The sequence below is a fragment of the Ostrea edulis genome, chromosome 1 (genome assembly GCF_947568905.1).
Source record: "Ostrea edulis chromosome 1, xbOstEdul1.1, whole genome shotgun sequence".
NCBI classification, from domain to species: domain Eukaryota; kingdom Metazoa; phylum Mollusca; class Bivalvia; order Ostreida; family Ostreidae; genus Ostrea; species Ostrea edulis.
The window spans coordinates 69,687,188-69,710,872 of NC_079164.1; the positions used below are offsets into that span (position 1 = coordinate 69,687,188).

Below are 23,685 nucleotides of genomic sequence, written 5' to 3' on the forward strand. Positions count from 1 at the left end.
ATGGGGCCACAATAGGGGGTCAAAGTTTTACATACAAATATATAGGGAAAATCTTTAAAAATCTTCTTCTCAAGAACCACTGAGCCAGAAAAGCTGAAATTTATATGAAAGCTTCCTTATATAATGCAGATTCTAAATTGTTAAAATCACGGCCCCCGGGGGTCGGATGGGGCCATAATAGGGGGTCAAAGTTTTACATACAAATATATAGGGAAAATCTTTAAAAATCTTCTTCTCAAGAACCACTGAGCCAGAATAACTGAGATTTATATGAAAGCTTCCTTATATAATGCAAATTCTAAATTATTAAAATCATGGCCCCCGGGGGTCGGATGGGGCCACAATAGGGGGTCAAAGTTTTTTTGTTTTTTGTTTTTTTTTTGTTGTTGTTTTTTTTTTATATAGTGCAGATTCAAGTTCGTTAAAATCATGGACCCCGGAGATTGAATGGGGCCTCAAGGGGGGCATAAAAGTTTTACATACAAAGTTATAGGAAAAATCTTTTAAAATCAACTTCTCAAGAACCACTGAGCCAGAAAAGCTGAGATTTATATGAAAGCTTCCTGATATAGTGCAGATTATAAATTGCTAAGATCATGGCCCCCCGGGGGTCGGATGGGGCCACAATAGGGGGTCAAAGTTTTACATACAAATATATAGGAAAAATCTTTAAAAATCTTCTTCCCAGAACCACTAAGCCAGAAAAGCTGAGATTTATATGAAAGCTTTCTGCTATAGTGCAGATTCAGGTTTGTTGAAATCATGCCCCCCTGGAGTAGGATGGGGCCACAATAGGGGATCAAAGTTTTACATACAAATATATAGGGAATTTTTTTTAAAATCTTCTTCTCAAGAACCATTGGGCCAAAGAAGTTCATATTTACATGAAAGCTTTCTGACATAGTGTAGATTCAAGTTTGCAAAAACCATGGCCTCCAGGGGTAGGTTTGGGGCCATAATAGGGACTACGGTTTTACATGCAAATAGATATGGAAAATCTTCTGATATGGACCAAGGTGACTCAGGTGAGCGATGTGGCCCATGGGCCTCTTGTTTTTATTCCTTTCTCTTTTGTTAATCTCAATAATACAGTGATGATTTACTCTGCCTATTGCAAACGGTGTTTTTGTACTTCCCTTTATGCCTTTTTTCAAATATCGAAGTTATTATAAATGTATCAAGTTACTTAAAGGCCTGTATATTATTTTCAATAGGTTGTATACTTCAACTTTATCTTAATGTATCTTTGAGATGCACAGGTGGTCTGAAATTTGGGCATCACTTTCTATTTCACCTTCACTAGCACAGATCAAGAAAAGTTTTGCCTGTTGATTTTAATATTCATTGAAAATATATTTAAAACGATTAACAGAAATACTGCACTTGATAATTAGACTTTAAAATCTTTTTCTATTTAATGAATGAGTATCGAATAAAACCAATTATCTAAATCTAAACGGTGATCTCTTATGATATATCATAACAGAATAAAACTATTGATTTACTTACAGCATATAGTCTAGTGTAAAAATATGAATAAAGAATTTCATTAATTAGCCGTGGAAGGACTGTGACATATTGATTCTCTATGTAGTAAACACTATCATATCATTACATGTATATTTAATGATGGATATAAATAAATGTGTTTTTAAAGTTAAATTTGTTAGAGATTCGATCCTCCAAACGTCCCAAATATGTAAATCATTCGGCATAGGGTCCTATATACCACTTCAGTGCAATTTGATCAATCTGTATACAATAACAGTTGTCTAACCTTCAATGTATATAATGGATTCCACAAACGTGAAGATCTATAGTTTTTTATCGAGCAAATCGAAGTTTTGATTTCGTATTTTGAGTACTCTATGTCATTTACAATACGCTATATTATATTTATGGATAGCTGTCTATTACCTGATCAAATATGATATCATTACACAAGAAAAACAACGTATTACCCACTAGAGGAATAGCAAAGGTCATTTATTTAGTAATGTAATAATTAGTAGCAATAAAACAATCCAAAAGTATAGGGAGACAAAAATGATGCACGATATCAAAAGAATGGCATGGTACCTTTAGGATTATGTACTTATCCTAAAAAGGACCCCCATCATAAAACAAGTATTTTATCGTAATAACAACAACCATTCATTGAAGACTCTCTCTCATGTACTGTAACTAGAAAGTCTTAATGCAGTGTACAATGACGATATCATAGATCTGTTGTATTATGTTGTGCTGAATGTCAACTTAATGCATGCAGAATAAAACAATTCACTTTTCACACATACATCTCCATGTGCAAAAGTTTGAATATCTATTATGATTATGTGCACACTATTCCTTTACAACAAAATGTACCGTTATCTAAAATTAGCTCAATCTCCTTTGTTTTAGCAAATATTCACCTCTGTGTCTAAAAAAAACTGAACGTTTTCGTCATGATTGTAACACTATCCAATTTGTACAAAGTATAGGAGTAAATAGATTATAGACACGTTGTTGTTAGTTTAATATTTTTCTATCCAGCGAAAACAAAATTTATTCGGAATGTTTCGAATTATATCCATTTGATTGTATTTATTTCATAATCAGGTAAGAAAGAAGATATATACATTTATATTCCGCAATTTTGAAATAGAAAAACCCATATACATGTACGAGCAAAAAAACTCTGATATTCCGTAGCTCAGTTTTGGTGATTGGATAATCATTGAAATTTCTAATGAAAAACACATTTTAAGTGAACATGTCATTTATTATCATGATCAAACAAATGACGTAATAAACCAATTTCAAACAAAATGACGTAATAGACCAAAATATACAAATTAATTGGCTGGGACAACTTAATACAAACAACCGTTTACTAATGTCTAGGTTTACAAATGAGCAAATAAACATGTAAATTACACTAATCCAAGCCAATATACATATAAAAAAAAAAACACTAATAAGATTTAAAAAAAAAAGATGGCGCTGGCGCAGCAACTTACATGCAAATTGTTCGCATGTTTCATTGGCCTTTATTTGTGCGCCACCTTTTATGTTTTTGTTATACTAACACCAAAGCAGAAAAACTTGATCTATCACTGCCATGCGATAATTTGTATTTCGATGCGGGTAATCGCGTTGATTACAAACGCTCAACGACATTGTCAAACAATCTACGGCGAACCGTACGCGCAAAAATTTGACGTATGTGATAATTTTTATAATATCATCCGTTGTCAAGTACTGTTACTCGTTGCTAGATATTAACACCCGGGAACACGTGCTTCCTGTTCTCAGAGGGTAACAATGTTTTTTCAAATGCTTCTCGACCAATCAGATTCGAGTATTTTACATGAAAGTATAATACAAATGTAATAATAATAATAATGAAACGTGTTTCCCCCTGAATTTGATAATGCGAAACCGCGTGTGGGGGATTCTTTTGTTTTTCATTTTGGCCTCTATATCAAAATAGATCCTTTCACTTTGGTGTTCTCAATGAAAATGCAAAGACTGAACGCTGAACGTACGGTGAGCGAACGGTGAACGTGAGCGGTTGGTGACAAGTGAACGCTAAACTGTGAACGGAGATCGCACGGTGAACACACAGTGAGCAAACGGAAAAATGGTATAAAGTTTTAGAGACTGGACTTGTGCGTGTGTCATTTGAGAACGATTGCATACGTTCATATGGGGACTAGGGAACAAAGCTCCCACAAGCTCCTGTATTTATATTGTATAACAGAAAATTAACTCGCGGAAGAAATGTATATATATTCGCGGAAATAAAAGAAAAACACGAAGTAAAATATGAAATTGTCACGAAAAAATTCAAAATAGAGTGACAAATTCTCTAAGATTTGATGAATATAAATTTTAAAAGAACCTTAATAGTAAAGTCCTGTTCGTTATCTTCAAATTTCATCTTCACATAGATGCAATACCGCCTACAGCAACTGCATTTCTATTCAAATACATTTAATTCTAAATCAACATTATTTCATACCATTAACATCTTTCCAGCAATCCTTCATTGTTGATTCGAAATGACACCAGGTTCTGATTGAAGACCGATACAGCAACACACACTGGTGATTCAGATACACATGTGCAAGTTTCTTAGGTCAATGTGCTGTGGGGCCATAGTGACCAACCTGATACCGTATATTGCTTTTAATCTAAATTTATCACTTTATCTATCTTAAGTGAGTAGACTCAAGCAACAATAATTATATCTATCAAGGTTTCGTCAAAGATAATCTGCTGCTGTTATATTTTATCTGATTTCTTGATAAAAGTACTGTGATGTGATAAATTTACTTTGAAGCATATGCTTATGAATAACAAAAAGTAGATATAGGAAAAGTATACTGACAAACTTTAGAAATGCAACGCATCTCTTTTCCAATTTTAGGGGGATATTTTCATGATATTTATTCTAAACTTCACTCACCATTCACCGTGCTGGTTTTCAAAAGTCCGTCCCTGCTGCACCCGCGTTTCGTCATTCACACAATGCGAGTAAGTAGGATTGAATGAAATTTTTCGGACGCTATCAAAAAGTAATGTATTCACGTTAAGGTGACTCACTACACCCTGAATTAGGTTCTCAGATCAGTACGAATTGATTTAATCATAAAAGATATGATGATAAGTATATATGCCAAAAAGGCAGAAAATATGCAAATTTGGATAAAAACATGATCTTCAAAAAAAAAAATTCAATACATATCAACAAAAGACTCTGGCGGATTTGAACTCGAGATCTGTGGTTCACCAGCCCAATGCTTTAACTACTGAGCTACGATGACAAACAAATCAATCGATACAAATACTTTCAGAAAACATTTAAATTCCCATCTTGTGATGTGGTGTCATATAGAGTATAAGCTTTAATGTAGTGAGCTACCTGAAGTAAATATGAGTGACAAAGCAATTCTGATGGAAATTATAAATGCAAATTCAACACTAAAGAGAAAAAATAAGACTAAGTGGCGTTTAAACACTGAAATGCGAAATGATTTTATGGTCGCCGGGTGATACTTACTCCTCCTAGGCAGATGATCCCACCTCTGGTGTGTCCAGGTGACCGTGTTTACCCAACTCTTAATTGTTCATTCCTTATCTGAATTAGGAAATCAATCAATGTTCATTATCTTCACCTTTTCATCAGTGTATCATGATGGAAAGGTGAAGATAACGAACGGTGATCAAACTCATAACTCTAATTAACATGAATATAAAAATAGATCATCTAAAAAGGGATACAATTCGTGCCAATGGGAATTCCAAGAGACTGTTGGAAGATCTGATCACCAAAGACTACGAATATACTGCCTATGAGGATCTCAAGCCTCTTTTTGATATAAACGTGCGTAGAATTAGAATGGCATTTAACAAAGTAATTTCCTGATTGCCTGATCACTAGATTTAAATATCTTCTTTTTCCATTTTTGGTTTGTAGTCTTTAATTCATTGTGAAGAATGGTCTTGTAAAGTGTTGAAAAGTCATATGTTTTGATGTTGTGGATTTGCGAAACGTTTTGTAATTTGAAAATTACTAGAAGTTGTTTAGGATCCACATTCCATTTATTTAATCCGAATGCTAAGCATATTTTGATCTTTAAATGAAGCAGGTTTTACTAAAAGACAAAATAAGAATTTATTTTTTGAGGCCAAATTACTCACGAAGATCATGTGTCTTTGATTGACACTTCTGCTTGTTAATACAAGCACTGGTTCTAAATCATTTGGTACAATAACATAAACTGCCATCTATTGATAACTTATTTGTCTTTCGTAATGTGATTTTATGCTATGTTATTCTTGTTCGGTGTGGTAATAGGATATTAAATTTGAAGTCTCTTTGGGAATCATTTTCCCTTTAAACAATGTTCCAAGAACAGCAAAATGACTCCTATACAGTGTGATTACATGGATTGTAGAAGGATCAAGCCTTCATTTGTAAAATACTGGGTTTCAAATTGACACCTGTTACAGTATATAGTACATATCATTGGCATAAAGTGTCCCCGTACAAATTAAGAATTCCATCGTTTCATAGTGAATGTGGAACTACACTCAGTGTGAATTAGATTCCCAATGTCTATGAAAAGAAATTGTGAGACTCAGATTCGTGAAGGGGATGCTGGGTTGCAGGTCTGGAAGTTGGATCTAAAACATTCCTCCTTTTTAATTAGTTACTTTGATTCTGGATCCGATAACACTACAATAATTTAAGCAAAGTAAAAATAACTCAATTACAATAATTTAAGCAAAGTAAAAATAACTCAATGGTGCAGAACCAAATCAATTAAAAACATTTATAATTAACATGTCATTTGAATTCGTGTTTGGTAAGCGTGTAATTTTCACCTTTTCGATGTGAAATGCATATGGTACGCATCAATGTTTTGAATGTCAACATTACTTCCAGTATTATGACAGTTAACGTGAATGCATTATTCAACCTAAATTTATATGTTTGACATCCGAAATCCTTGTTATTTAATATAATTTCGAATGAATATCTTTCCTAATTGTTTACATAATCCTTGTCTTATCGTCTTACACACCATACTACCTTAACACCAATATGGGGATTTTTGAAAGTTATAGGTCAATAAAGTGGAATCACCTCATATCATTTGTTACTTGGTAGATAGAGGGACACTGATTTAATGCTGAAGTTTTGTGGTAAATCTTTTAATATTCAATATGAAGCTTTTGATACTGTTAATTACTAATTGGTACATCAGTGCAGTTTTATCTGAGGATTGTAAAAGCAAACCAGAGTGTTTTCTTTTTAATTGGCAATCGTGGAACCAGTGTACCGGCGTTTGTGACTTTCAGTCACAGTACAGAGTACGATTGATGTGTTGCTCCGAATTTGTTAATCCTCATACGCTGGAAAGATGTCTTGCACATTGTAATAGAAGTCAAAATTTCCCCATGAACGTATCACGACCTTGCCGTGAATGTGAAAATGGTGGAATTCTCAACAGCTCATCTTTATCGTGTAAATGCAATCCACATCGCAAGGGCAATTGTTGTCAAGGTGAGAAATGATTTAACTCTAATAAGACCTATAAATTTATAGATTCAGAATTCCTTCACTTCCCAAGCATCATAGGCACCTCAACCCCGCAGCGAACTTTACAGAAATGATTGATGGTTTTATTTTAGAATTGCATGTACATATGCAACTGATATTTACCTGTACAGAGATTAATTCCTGCATACAATTGTGGAATGAATTTACTAGTTCCATTCAACAATATTGATAATGAGTAAATGGTAGCGTCAATAGATTGAAACATTAAACCACTCTTCTGACGATGGAGAAAAAATACTTCGAAACATTAAAATATAGCTTTTCCAGTGGTGATAAATATTTCTAAAGATTTCACTTCATAAAGAAAAAAAGTTAAAATTTATGACTGTATTGTATTCAGATTAATTTATAAAGTATTGTACCATACACGAGGCTGATCTATTCTTTTAAGACACTTTGATATATTTTTATTCATGCAAGATATCTAATATATCATTATATAGATAGCTATAGGTGAAGTACCACAAATTTAAACAAGGATGGTGTGCATGGCAATAGCAATGTAAGTTCTTTATCGTACCAACGCCTGTCGTGACACAGGGCTTTGATTATTTAATTACCCGATTCTCAGCAAGGTTCATTAATTCTCTTTGCAGCTGGAAATAATTATCCATATGATAAATTTCAATATTTATATTTGGGAGCGAGGGTGGTTCTTGTTATTGGAATTTAGTTATTGATATTCTTAGGTACAGTTTTAGTGTCCATGATGTAGTAGGCTGTGAATATCTTCAGAAACTTGTTGAACATCACAATATTAACTATCTTATATTCAGTACACTTTTACTTTAAAGTGCATTATAGATATTGTGAACCAAATGAAAACTCTCCCTTGAAACAAACGTATTCATTCTAATGTTATTACTTGACAATATTATCATTTCTGAAAGCAAGTTTACAAGGGTCTTATCTTCAGAGCTCTGTTTAAACATTTACAACTGGCACATCAGAGAATATGTTCAGAATGTATCTATGACTTATCTACAGAGACTTTTCAGAGGAAGCCAAAGATTACGAAGTGAGCACCAATAATTACTGCTGTCTTCAATTTCTTTGAAGAAAGATAATTCATGATATTAAAGTTTAGATAACATATTTTCCATACATTATTTTTGTACTGATCACAAGCCATTGTGGTTCAGTTAATTCTTTATTGGGTAAACTATTAGTAAAAAGCTGTAACAAAAATATTACACTCTATCACAATTCAGAAAATGTAGACATTACACATGACATAATGGTGTAACAATGAATAAATCAATATAATAAATATGACTGACTGAATCATGACCAAATATCACTTTCTTAATAACACACGGTTGACAAAAAATGCACCTAAATTATCTTTGATTTACAACGAGAAATTACGCAAGATAATAAAAATGTATGACATAAATATGGAACTGAAAACGACTACCTAATAAATCTTACTTTGAAAGTTTGAAAGACTAGTTTATGCATGGGTGAAACATAGCAAAAAATACAACTAAATTATCTTTGATTTACAACGAGAAATTACGCAAGATAATAAAAATGTATGACATAAATATAGAACTGAAAATGACTACCTAATAAATCTTACTTTGAAAGTTTGAAAGACTAGTTTATGCATGGGTGAAACATAGCACGAATAGTTTTCCCGCCAAAGGTCTAAATAACTTTCATGAACTTTTGTATAAATATTGACTGCAAATGTAACTTATGTACATAAAAAGAATTTAAACATAAGAAAACACAAAAATTACTTACACTGTGGGACTACATCACTGGAAAAGGTGTACACTTGTACAAGGTAGAAACTGTGCGGTGTGCACGGGCTCAGTGCAAAACTTTGCAAACAAAGAGTAGAAAAAGGGGGCATAACTCTTACACAAAAAAATGAGTCGTTCTTAGAATAAGTCATGTATAACACTACAATGTTTGCTATTTTACTACAAAGAATGCATTTTCAGATGATTTCAGCTTCTCCATCGTCAACTTCCCACATTTATGTAGCAATATTCCATTATCACCTGCATATGGTGTTTATATATCTCAACTGATTCGATATGCAAGAGCTTGTTCTGGGTATAGTCAGTTTTTAAATCGAGGTAAGCTACTGACAAACAAGTTGATGGTACAGGAATTTCAACAGTCTCGATTGAAGTCAGCATTTCGCAAATTCTATGGTCGTTATAACGATCTAGTTCGTCAATACAACCTCGCATTGGGTCAAATGCTGTCTGACGTGTTTCATACCGATTGTTAAGCCGTTCTTGGCACACTGATTTGACTGCGGATAACTCCGTTTACCTGATCAGGATATGGGGCTCACGGCGGGTGTGACCGGTCAACAGGGGATGCTTACTCCTCCTAGGCACCTGATCCCACCTCTGGTGTGTCCAGGGGTCCATGTTTGCCCAACTATCTATTTTGTATTGCTTGTAGGAGTTATGAGATTGATCACTGTTCGTTATCTTCACCTTGCATAATGATTTCATATAAATATTTTCTTATGCAGTGAAGAAGTAAACAGAACGTGTATGAAATACAAGCTGATGAAACTTGGATACTTCTTTCTGCTGTGTATTATTCACTATTTATGTAATAATCGCATAAGATAGCCTGGATACAGTGGTATATAATGTTGATTTCTTTATTAATGAAAATTACATCCCTACGAAACTGAAATTTAAATGATTCCACTGTATAATGAAATTATACAATTGATGTATCTACTGGGTTATTTTCGATATGTGAGTTTGTTAATCTCATCGTTATTTTCACGTTTAATCTATAAAGAATGTACATATCCAATCTGCCAATTGCAAGCGACGAATATAATGTTACCATTTGAGTAATGTGCTACAGCTGTTTCTGAGGAACCTGTACGGTCATTCGTGAGCTAGATTATATACCATTCCGGAGGACTAACTCACGAATTCATGACTATACAATCATTTTAGACGATGACTTCTGCTAAGAGCGGCCGATTTACTTCTGATTGTGTTAGAATATACGCACGGAGAAATGTTTTTCACTGTTTCGGTATAATAATTCCTTATTACATGTAAGAACAGGTATAAAAGTCTCTCAATAAATAAGTTTTCATTTCTATTATTATCTCGGGGTTTTTTTAATATTCATTATTAAGGGGATATGATGCTGAGATGTAAGTAATTAGATTTTTCTGAAAATCATTTTATCATAGAAACGAGGTCTCTCCTGTTTGAAAAATGACATTTTTTATATATGTAAATGAGTTCGTTTCCATGGAAACAACCCCCTGAACCTAACAATTTTGAAAAAACACAAAAGGCCAAAATTTAGCAGTTGTAGATCCAAAAATATGTACAACAAACAAACAGGTTGTAATATGGCTATATTTTATGGCCATCATACAAATAGTCTATGTGCAGACACTATGATGTGAAAATATGTTCCACGTAACGCAAAAACAAATTGCCCAAAATTCAGTCCGAATTTCCTCAGCGCCTCTAAAAAATATCTTTTTGAGGATAGTTTTCTAGGGAAATGGTCAAAAACATTTACTGAATGTAATTAGATTTTAATTATTTTACTATGATTTAAAGATGGCATCCATAGCTACAGGACTAACCAAAAATATTGGCATGTCAATGAATTGGATAAAAAGATATGATGAACTGAAGGTCATCTGAGGTCATTGAAAATTGCTACAAATAAATCGGACTGATTTTCTCTCTCTCTAAAAACACATTTTTTAAAAACATCAACCACAACGTTTAAATCTTATGGTCTTAAAAGTGGTTAATTTCTGAAAATATTTTAGTTGGTATGATAACGAATTTTATTTTTATTTAAATTTGGAAATACAGTCTGAATTTCCTCTGTGTGTTTTTTGGGGGTTTTTTGTGTGTGTGTGGGGTTTTTTTCATTTTGGGCGTTAATTGTTCAGATAAACGCCAGAAAATCATATCCGGTATGAATGTATATATTTGAAATTTCATATAAAGAATGCATAAAGGTACTAAACCCAAAAAAAAACCCCTTAAAATCATATCACCGACCAACCTAAATGTTCTGATTTCATTAAATCTTTAATACTTTAGTGAATCGTTAACCACAATAATCAAATGTTTGGCTCGAATTGTTTTGAACACAGCCTTATTTTGCTTTGAAAAAATAATTCAAACAAGTAGCAATCGGACATCCGATATTGATACCGTAATTGCGCCTTAGTAAAATAATCTAAGATAGTCTTGTGCCATTAGTTGTAATTGAATCAGTGCATATAATTCATTATAGTAAAAGTATAAACTGTGAAAAATACAATAGAATTGACATGAATCAACAGATGATGGACACGTATCGCAGATCTACATTATGTACCCCTCTAAACTGCAAGTGTTGTTTTAGATGTATGTGTAAATTATTTGATTGCTATTGATTCTAACAATTCAAAAGTTTCAACTGATATTCTGGTGAAACCTATTAATGTTTCGAAAAGGGAGGGGGTGTAACAAGTTGGGCGCACTAAACATTTTCATAAAACTATTAATGAAAGTTGAAGAAAACAAACAGTGATCGATCTCATAACTCCTATAAGGAATACAAAATAAAGAGTTGGACAAACACGGATCCCCGGACATACTAGAAGTGAGATCAGACTACTTTATTATTTTAAAAATTTATACAAGAATTATAATCAAATGTTTGGTTTTCTTTCTACGCAATCTGCGGAGGGGGTGGGATTGGGTCTATTTGAATATGGAATTTGCGTAACAAATATGTCCGTTTCAAACTAGAGGAGAGGCAGTCTAGAACACTCGTTTAAGTCAAGCACCCCCCCCCCCCCCCCTCCCCCCTTGATCTGCAAATGAAAATTAGATGGGTAAAATACATGTACTATGTTAGATTTAAAGCATACAATAATTATTTGATGAGAGCAGCAACATGATGATAAAGTAAGTTTTTATTATGCATATTCCGCATTTCCTCCGTTTTATGACATCTAGGTGTTTCAACACGTATCGGCTGATCTAATTTCAAATCCAAACATCTAACACTATATAATTTTGATTCAAATAAGCAATTAAACTTACGTACATTTCAATTATGTTTGCAAAAAATGCATGCATGCACACCTCATTTGGACTTCATTTTCTCCACGGGCACTGGAAGTTAATGTAAATATATAGTATGTGCATGTATAAAAAAGGAAGGGTAGGACACTCTTTTTGAGGCAAATTCGGGTTTGGGTTATTGTGGGCGTTTCTCAAACGGCCTGACGCGATGAATCGTTCACATATACCTTACTTTCAATATATGTACGGTTTCTTTCCGTTCCAATGCCGTTCATTCGAAGAAAAAGATGTTTTTACACCTCCAAGTGCCTAAGAATTTCGCTAGACTGTCTTACTTCCGGTTTAATCGCACTGAATCGAAAGGTAAGTTGTGATTGGTCAATGTGATAAACATTAATAAGTTTATGTCATATTCTTATTGGTTGTGAAATAATGATAAGAATATTTGAACTATAAAAACAAACATGGCTCATGTACTTAACCACTAGTCTCTAACACCATCATGAAGTAATAATCCTGAGAATTATTTTCTCTACATATGTATTTATGGATTAGATAACGTGTGTCAATTCAGACTTCAATTTTATTATTGACCTATCAGAACTTATCTTTCGATTCAGTGCGATTAAACCGGAAGTAAGACAGTCTAGCGAAATTCTTAGGCACTTGGAGGTGTAAAAACATCTTTTTCTTCGAATGAACGGCATTGGAACGGAAAGAAACCGTACATATATTGAAAGTAAGGTACATGTATATGTGAACGATTCATCGCGTCAGGCCGTTTGAGAAATGCCCACAATAACCCAAACCCGAATTTGCCTCAAAAAGAGTGTCCTACCCTTCCTTTTTTATACATGCACATACTATATATTTACATTAACTTCCAGTGCCCGTGATTTTCTCTGATGAATAAATCCATCGGTAATTAAATTCCGTCATGCATATACAGAAATCAGTGCTAAATAATGCGTAGCCTGCTTTGTATATCTCTACTTATTATGGTACATGAGGTTACATGTATTATAGATGAACCAATGAATTGCATTAAATAATTCACAAGACGCAGACACAGTATATACATGTACCGGTAGAGGTACATGTATATACGTGAGCGGTACCACATGTACCTTTGTGCCGACAAAATGTTTAGTCCTCGGGTAAATATATTTTTTATTATTTACGAAATCTCGGAATATTATACAAAATATTTATTATTACTCTAACATGATAAAAATTTCGCAGAATTTTTTAGCCCTAAGTTTACTGTCGTTCAATTTGGGTATATGTGCTTTTAAAATTGTGCAGAGATTCTGTTCGACGTGTTGCGACTCCGTCTTTCATTTCTATTTTGAGTCTATTTTGAAAAGAATACACAGGTCTAGAAATATATAATAACATGCGATACCGTGACATCTGTCAAACTCTGTCTGTTGTCAACGTAAACAACGTAAACATGGCGTCAAAAATCACGCGCTTATGTCGTTACCTCATATTTCCTAAAAACACGTCATAATGGCATTCATACAAAATTATTCAATCAAAATAAGGCCCCAGCAGTTATGATTTATGCTTTTGTATTTCGAAATTATGACTTTAGTCAAAGTCATAATCAATATATGTCACGACAATCATGACCTACGTACGTTAGTTCGAGATGCGCAGTGACTTCAAAAACGTCACAATCATATCCCCTTAATCAGATATTAGTAATATACCATTTTAAACATATTTTTGGCAATAGGCACTGCCCAAAATGGCAGTGCGTAGATTTAAAATCAATCCGTTTTGAGTTTTCGGGTATTAAATAAAATGAATTTATGAAAAAGTTATTTTGGTTTATATATGTTACAGCTGCACACATATATAGACACATAAGTGGAATTTTGGGGCATCATAAGAAGCTAGGTGCTTCGGCCTTTATGTTTACAATGGTTTACGGCCATCGTGGTCATTTTCGCACGGAAGAGATCGTGACAAATCCGTACGGGAGTTTTGCGGGGATTGTTTGAATACGGTGGAATTATCTAGGACATTCTCTGTACGGTCTCCATACATTCCCCCACGGAAATCTAATGGATCACGCACGGCACCCGATGTTTGTTGTTCCCAATGTCCTCTTGACATCGAGTGTTTGATGTTCAATCCCACGATCAGCGCAAGTCTTCCGCAAAATCAACGTACGGGGAACATACATACATTCTACGACATGGCCACAGCCTACGATGTTTGAAATTTTGATTACTTTTTAACGAAAACTAAATAGTAAAGGACACGGAGCCTGCGATTCTCACAGTTGCCGCTTGCCGTCGCACGGAAGCCGCACGGAAAAGTAAATACGGCCAGGTTACGAGCTCCGTAGGAACATCGAATGCTAAATTTAAACTAAGCTTAAGACATGAAGATTAATTTATTGATAACAAAGAAATGTTGTAAACATTAGATAAGCAATTACTACTGAATGTTAAAGACACGAGCAGTTAAAGGTCACCAACGATCTATAATGTAGTCATACTGTACTAGTTTGCTCCCCAAGAGCACCAATGACATACTTAAAGTGTCTCTCCATGGATGTAGATGCAATTGGATTTCTGAAAAATGTCTAGCAATGCTTTCCCATTCTAACAGTAAATCTTGGTCCAGTTGTTGGAGACTCAACTTTGAGACTGCGAATGTCTTTAACGGATTCGTTTATCCAATTTGTCTTCTGCATGTTCAGATCTGGCGATTTGGATGACCAAGGGAGAACTGTCACAGTGATATTGTCTTTACAAGATTACATGTGTCATACGAGCGGTATGTGGTCTTTCATTGTCATGTTGAAATCCGGAACGATTTATTCTTAGAAACACGTATGGCTGTACGGTTTAGTCAATATACCGTCGAGCCACCAATATCTTTTGCATATGTCTGCCTGTATATGATATCACTACGCACGTAACACTACCACAACCAAACCTGTCGTCTTTCTGGATGTGGTTTTCCGCAAAATGGTCATTACGGCTCCTATGCACCCTGACTCTGCTATCAAACCTCTGTTAGCTTTGCTGTGGCCATACTCTATGAGTCTGAGACCATTGAAGTTGGTTTGGGTGATACTGCGGAGCCAAAACAACGCCAGAAAGAGTTCTTTGCGTTATAATCAAAGCATCCCGTAGTCAATCGCAAACGGTCTGAAATTCTGTCTGGGGCCAAATTCATCCAAGGATAAGAGCTATGCATGAGGGAGATAACCCTTAAATATACATCCGTATATGTATTTTCAAGCTAGTAACGAAGTACTTAGCTACTTGGTTGTAGAGACCCTCGGGGACTAACAGTCCACCAACAGAGGTCTCGACCCAGGGGTCATAATGTAAAACTTGTACGGTACGAGATAAAACTTTGAAGATTTTTCTCTCTGTCCTTTAGATAAAAATGAGTTATCTCTCTTTGCTCTGTGTGACAATCGTGAAATATGTAAATGAGAATGTTAATTTATAATGTTTACGGTTAGTTTTCTTTTATTGTTGAATAAACCTTTGAATTTGCGATGGACCTATATACTGTGGTTATTGCTGAACAAATGTTAAATAATTGATACATTCACACTATAAATAATTAAATTTACTCTAGTCATTAGATGTCATGTTACGTTGGTGAAAATCAGTTGGGCTCCGTCCTGAGTTACCAGACCCGTCTGTTTCAAAGTTACCACAAACAAAACACAAAAAATAACAGAAAAAGTGAAGGTAGTGGTGGACAAGGAAATAAACAGTACTACAGAGAGGGCACGAAAGCGTGCACCGTATGGAATTTTTACTCAAAGATAAAAACAAAAATTACATGATGCATCTAGGTGTTGTTTGTTTTGCAATAATCATATACGTATTTAAAATACGATACTATTACTTGTCGATCAAACTGACTAATTACATGTATGTCGAAAGAGATGAAAAAACTTGCGTGGTATTTATATCTATTTGCAATGGAATTTACAAAGGAATATCAAATGATTGATGTATCTACACCAATAATCCTCACTATATTAGATAGAGTTATTGCGCTATACAAAACGTCAATGTTAATAAACGTATATAAGTCGTTTTAACGGGTTACAATAAGAAAATTGGAGATATGAGGCATTGACGGTTGAAAGCTGTTCGTCAATTTCGTCAAGGTTTCCTCCTCGTTAAACTTTCCACTTTTACATTATATGACACATTAACAACACTTCCTGAGGCATGTTTGGTTTCTGCAACCCATTCAAACTTAAAAGCGATACATTGCAATATTCATGCTTGTTTCATGTGTATACCATATCACTTTAACTTTTTCATAAATTACATTTAGCTTCTTAAATGCAGATTGTCATATAGGCACCCTAAAGTGAACGAAACCTGAATATAAATCTATGAAAAACGCATATAAAAATTTCCTGATGATGAAATTTCCTTGTTTGAAAAATAAAAATTACTTCCTTTTGCTTTCATTCAATGGCAGATGTATGTATTATAATCACACTTGAAATTCTAAACACCTACATGTACACTCGAGTGTTTTGATATAATTTTTTTTATACTGCATTAGTGTATTTATATGTTTTAATGATGTTTCATACATGTACGTTTAATTTTTTTGAAAACTGCAAAAGTGTTCTGGTATACAATTTAAATAAATGATAGTACAATTTAATGCTTTTTATTGAAAGCGAGTATTTACAACATTCTTTTATGTTCCCATTTATATTCATATAAGAATTCCTGCGTGTTTACTTGGAAATAGTTTAGAATGGGTAACACTTTAAATGCGAGTTTAATACTTAGCGTAAAATTGTCTTGTCACACACCTAGTTTTGCCGGTTTTATTTCTGGATTTAAGTACACTTGAGAATATTGGCGTATCCAAAATTTCCTGTGTGAAGATATTGCGATCTAAATGCGATTAAAGTATCAAGAGGGTCTGTCGTTAGCTATTGACACCTTAATTTGTGTATGTTACATTGATCTAATGAAATTCTTTGCCCGGGAAACGTTATCGAAATGTATTAAAGCAAACAGTGTTCTAATGGCAGTCATTATTTTTTCATATTCTCTTCATTTGGTCTATACGTATACATATATTATGACAAGAAAAGTACCATAGAGGCAAGTGGTGTTTCTTTTGGCGGATGGGATTAAATATGCATGCCTAGAATTTAAATTTTAAGAAAAGACCATATACATGCATTTTGGTTTTTCTACATTCTTGGTTTTTTTTAAAGAAATTTGTTTCATGTTTCTGTTATGCGTGTATTTGTAGAACCTGTATACTGTGCCTCGTGATTCACTTGTAATTTGAGTGTAAGAAATGAACTTCAATTAACCATCCACGTACAGTATCACTTGTAAGATTTTTCCTAATAGTGGTGATAATGAACTCGTCCTAATAGTAATGAACTATGAGTGTCTCAAAGTTTTTATTACAGTTGATTAGCAAGATTATTGATTTTGTAACCGTCGTAAATGGTTGAAATATTACCAAAAACAGCGTGAAATCCGAAACAATCAATCAAGCAAACTATACATAATAAAATCTGACGAACATCAGCAAATCTTTATTATCAAAGATATCAATGATTATTTACTCAAATAAGACGTAAAAAATGAATAAATGATGTACATCAAATATCACTTGAACTAAAATAGCATTATACTTTGTTCTAAAGTTGCTTCCCTGAGAGGATTCTGCTTTGTGTTTCTATTAATTTCTCAGTAGTCGTAACCTGTTCTAAAATTTGCACCAGTAAGAACGTTAACGTAATCTACATGTAGCACACCTGAACTTATCAGCTCGCACCATGCACTGTTATTTAGTCCAGATCTAGATTATCTAATATATGATTGCAGATTAAAATTCCCAAGCTTTCTTAAGGAGGTTAGGGAAACAGATCCATATCAGAATGAATCAATCAAAATTTCAAAATATGTGCATGACTTTACTAGTGAATATACATGTAATGGCAATGCTAATTATTTCCTCCAGGTTATACATTTTTTTCACCAACCAGGTTAATTCGTTTTTATTATTCACTTTGTTTATTTCTTAAATTTCGAAGGTGCATGTAATATTACCTGTTAATATTTATGATTTATTTAGTTTCTTTTGTTTTTGCAATTTTAAAAAAGTATTATTTTCTTTACGTGAATACTCAGTTGTGTTTTTGTCTTGATGAGGTATAACACGCCGTCATAATGGCTGACGTCCATAAGAAACACGAATGAATAATGAATAAAAAGCAATATATGCCTTTCGAATCCTATTGCCTGACCAGATAGATCAGTTGTATAGCGTGTGTGACTGCCGGTCTGTGGAATACGGCTAGTAACGGTTTTATTTTATTCTTTTCGGTATTTTTTTTCCACTTGAAATGCTTTTTCACTGTATAAGGTAAATAAGGATTTATATTTCGAGGTATTATTATAGTATTCTCCACTTTCCATTGACACATTTTTTTCTGGTTTCATTCCTCCTTAACACATGTCTTTGACTAAGATGACATTCACTTTACAAACTAAAAGATATAGAAAGCCTACCGGTACTTCTGTTTTTCAAATGCTATAATATTATTTATATTTTGTATTTTCCTACAATATATGAATTAATTTGCTGAGAAACGCCCTCATAGTAAGACATGAGGCTAACAACTAAGTTGATGTTTCAACAGTATCTTTAAAGTTAACATTTTGCAACCTCCATAGTCGTTATAATGATCTAGTTTACAACCTGTTGTTCGATCGAATGCTATCTGATATGTTTCATATAAATCATTAGGCCGCTCTCTTCATAATGAGTTTGACTATGGATTACTCCGTTTATCTGATCAAACATGATTATAACTCATGCAATATAAACTATTTCAATGCATCAAAAATTAAAGGAATAGGTCAAAAATAAATTTTTTACTTGACTAAATCTTTTGAATGTCTTCGGTTTGCCTTTAAGTTAATTGTTGAATGTATGCATTGCGCGCCGCTTTCTTGCGAGTGGTCAGAAAGACGGCAATGACGTTGGTAACTTTTGACATCGAGTTCATCGTTCGTATATGGTATCAAAGATCTATCAAACTAATTCATTCTGATACATTATGTGTAAACCACTAAAGGGTAGTTAGCTATATAAGATCCAGAATTGTTGAAAATATAGCATGTGGTCAGCACTTGTCTCATTTTGAAAAGAATGCGTGTTAAAAACACGACCTGTATTTTGAAACTATTTTTATTTACAGCTTTTGCAAGCAGTGTTAAATGAGTCTGCAATAAATGTTCTACCAAGCCTTTAGTTTTGTTCCTCACAGAAATATTAAATTCTTTGAAGGAGAAACTTATTGTACAACAACATATGCGAGAATTGGTGTAAATCAAACGTGGATTCTAAAATATCCCAAAGAACATTTAGTAAATTTGAAATCACAAACCTTTCCCAAATCAACACCATCATAACGTATGAACGTTCAACTCTTCACATGTATGGCATATAAGTGGCAAACTGACAAATAAATTTATGACAAACAGGATAGCTTCAGCTTCTCCATTGTCAACTTCCCATATTTATGTAGCAATATTCCATTATCACCTGCATGTTATATTTATGTCCCTCAAATGCTTCGATATTCGAGAACATGTTCTACGTATGATCAATTTTGAAATCAAGGCAAGTTTTCGTTTTAATTAGTATTTCGCAAATTTTATGGTCGTTATAATGATCTTATGTAAATATAATTTTTCGTTAGATTGAATACTGTCTGACATGTTTCGGAGCAATTGTTAGATCGTTCTTTACATACTGATTTTGACAATGATTACTCCGTTTACCTGATGAAGACACTAGGTTACACATGCATGTTGTCGAATAGATATACTATGTAATACAGATTTGAAGTTTATTCAATACCCGAGTCCCAAAACGAGCTGAATGGTATCAGAAACTGTTTCAAATTGGTAAATGGAAAAAATATAGAAGTTATTTTCTGTATTTAAATCAAATCATATTATCCACATTAATATCATTCCTTACATTAAATGAAAGCTTCCTCCTTATCTATCGATTCTTACTTTAACTATGGATTACTCTGTTCAAAGCAGAGGGCTCATGGCGGATGTTACATGTACCAGTCAACAGGAAATGTTTACTTATCCTAAGCACCTGATTTCACCTTTGGTGGTGACAGAGGTCCTCGTGTTTGCCTTGTTCTCGATGTCGTATTCTATAGATGATTAATGAGATTGATCAATATTCGTTATCTTCATTAAAGTTTGATCAAATCATGGCACTTGTGTCGAGGGCAAGGTTGCGATAAATAATTAAAATTTTACATTAAATCATGCAGAAAAACACTTTGAAAAATGTTCTCAAAAACAACAATAGTACAATATTTCACATGATATATACAAACGTTCTAATAAAGGGTAGATAAATTTGTCAATGCCATGAACATTGGGTTTAAGGGTCACATGAGGATGTATATTTGAAATCATGTTATTATTTGCATAAGAAAATGTAGTAGCTCAGGTGTGAAGGTGAAGATAACAAACAGTGATCAATCTCAATACCTTTCAAGAATACAAAATTCAGAGCAAGGCAAACACAGACCCTGGACACACCAGAGGTGGGAGAAGTTGTGTAAGAGGAGTAAACATCCCCTGTTGACCAGTCACGCCTGCCGTGGGCCCTATATCTTGATCACTTAAACGGAGCAATCCGTAGTCAAAATCAATATGAAAGGTGACGATAACGTATAGAACGGCCTAACATTCCCTGTGAAACACGTCACGTCAGACAGTTAGACCTAATGACAGGTTGCATTTATAAATTGCATCGTTTTAACGATCATGGGATTTGCGAAACACTGACTGTAAAGAAGACTGTTGGAACACCTGAAAAACATCAGACAACATTCGACCTACATTTAACTACAGGTTGTGTTTGTAAATTAGATCGTTATCACGACCATAGGATTGGCGAAATGCTGACTTTAAACGAGACTGTTGAAACCATTGTAACAAACTTATTTGCCAGTATCCTACCTCCATTTGAAAAGGTGATAATACGTAGAACATGCTCGTGCGTATGGAATCAGTTGCAAGACATAAATGTCATATGCAGGTGATAATGTAATAGTCCTACAGAAAAGTGAAAATTAACGATGGAAAAGCTGAAGTCCATCCCGTTTGTTATACAATTGATTTGTTAGTTTGTTGTTAACATCTACTTATGTTCAATAAAATATCCAGGTATGAAACATATGTGAAAGACACTGTGGTGTCTTTTTTTGAGTTCACAGGGATATATCAAATCGACATATGAGTGAAAATAAATATTATTGATAGATAAAACTTTGTCAATATATCTAAATATCGAGTTGTAGACCATACCAAGATATTTTCTTTTCTCGTGTAGAAGGTTTTCACTAAATTTTGCCTGGTGAGAATATGAACACAGGTCAGCAAATAAAAGAACAAAATTTGTACCCATGGGGATTCAGTCATATGAAAGGAAGACCTGATCATGAAAGACTACGTAGATATTGTCGATGAGGAACTCCAGCACCTTTTTAATATCAATTGCATTATGCTTGTGCTTAGAATCAGAGTGGTGTATAACAAAGTAATTCTATGGATGACTGATCACTAGATCTATATTAATATTTTCGTATTCCAATGTTATTGACGAAGCAGCTGTTGTGATTTTAAAAAGTGCAGCCTTTAATTTATCGTGAGAAATGGTCGTGTAAAAAAAGTACATCCTTTAATTTATCGTGAGAAATGGTCGTGTAAAAAAAAAATGCAGCCTTTAATTTATCGTGAGAAATGGTCGTATAAAAAAAAGTGCAGCCTTTAATTTATCGTGAGAAATGGTCGTTTAAAAGTGCAGCCTTTAATTTATCGTGAGAAATGGTCGTGTAAAAGTCATACGCTTTGATGCTGTTGACTTTGGAAAAGGTTTACGATTTAAATTTACTGAAACATTCTTTCTATTTTTTAGAATCCGCATGTAATTTACATAAAGTTCCAGTAGCATATTTGTCTTGCCTGTGTGTAGTATGTACTGACTTGAACCGTAGTAAGAAGATGATCCTTCGCAAACATTGCACGGTGTTTCTTTTTTATAGCATCAAATTGTGTAAATAACGGTGATATTAAATCTGATAATCTTTCTCCCATATTAAGCTGCGAAATATTTATTTTTGGCTTAACTTACAACATTTGCAAGTTTTATTATAGGAGGCGGATTATATTACAGTGTAGCAACTCCACCTAATTGAGATTGATAAATCTAAGAAAGATTGGAAATACCGATTAACATTATCTTAAAAAGAACTTGCATTTATCAAATGTTTAGAAGACAGGATCTGATAGGATAAAAGTTCAGTTTTTCAGATGTACTTGTATGGAATAACTTTTCTTTTGGATATTATCAGAGGCTAATCTCTACTTTCGCATCTGTACTTGAAATATGGCTTTTTATCAACGAAGCTTTACTTTGTATTTAATATTCGTCGTGATGCACGTCTCTGCGTGAACATATATCAAAATTATAGATCCACCTGATAAGCTGAAATAAAGCATGTTGGTGTGGTATATTTACTGCTGAGCACGACACATTGATTATTGATTATCAATCAGTTGGATACTTATTGATCAATTGGAAAATTTATAGACATTTATTTGATACAATATAAAAAAGACAGAAGCTCTTCGTTGGAAGAAAGTATAGAATGTGGAATTGATAGATATTGGATAGTGATAATGTGGTCATTTTTCTTGCTTTCATTGATATCTATGATTCCTAGGCCCTCAGGCGCTGAATATTGTGACGATACTACAGACTGTAAAATTTTCGAATGGCAAGCTTGGTCTGTGTGTACAGGCTCATGTGGAACTCCCCAAACTCGAAGTCGTCTTATGTGTTGTCCCACAAGTGTTAAAGATATCACGATAGAAAACTGTCTTTCGGCTTGCAATATATCCACAATATTCACAATGAAGGAACAACGTGTACAAGGACATTATATTTCTGGAAATTGTCTTTGTAACCATGGATACAAGGGAAACTGTTGTCAAGGTTACTAACTTTAATTGTCACGGAAATCGTTCAAGGATTTTTATTTAAATTCTGATTTTAGTTTATCCTTGGATCGTGATTTTTGTCCATACTCTTTAGTACATATGATTTCTATCTTATATAGCAATAGCCGTTGTTCCATTTTAAGATACTGCTGTTTTCATAGATTTTTCCCTATGCTATTGGTGTTGCTATTCAATTCAGAGCTTTTTATTCTATTTCATTCGTTCCTTTAGTTTTGATTATTAATCTACTTTTATATGCAAAATGCCTCAATATATATGTAGGTATATGTATTGTAGACACCGCGAATCCCTCTTAATGTAAAACTTATACGGTACCAATTTTGATGCACCAGATGTGCATTTCGACAAATAATGTCTCTTCAGTGATGCTCAAGCCGAAATTTTGGAAATTCGAAATAATAGTAAACTTGCAAGAACTAAA

The 23,685-nt window shown here is 33.7% G+C and overlaps 1 protein-coding gene across 7 annotated transcripts in view; it reads left to right on the forward strand.

The window, feature by feature from the left end:
- The window catches only part of LOC125683575 (fibropellin-1-like), a 161,337-nt gene that overhangs the window by 111,391 nt on the left and 26,261 nt on the right, over positions 1-23,685 (forward strand). Inside the window, exon 1 of one of the 7 annotated variants that reach the window (XM_056158527.1) lies at positions 6,933-7,057. The exons of 5 other annotated variants lie outside the window; for them this stretch is intronic. In XM_056158527.1, the coding sequence (XP_056014502.1) occupies positions 6,952-7,057 (106 nt within the window). In that variant the 5' untranslated portion in view covers positions 6,933-6,951. Of the gene's footprint in view, positions 1-6,932; positions 7,058-22,803; positions 23,239-23,685 lie in introns of those variants that run through there. One more of the 7 variants, XM_048924890.2, reaches the window with a different exon arrangement.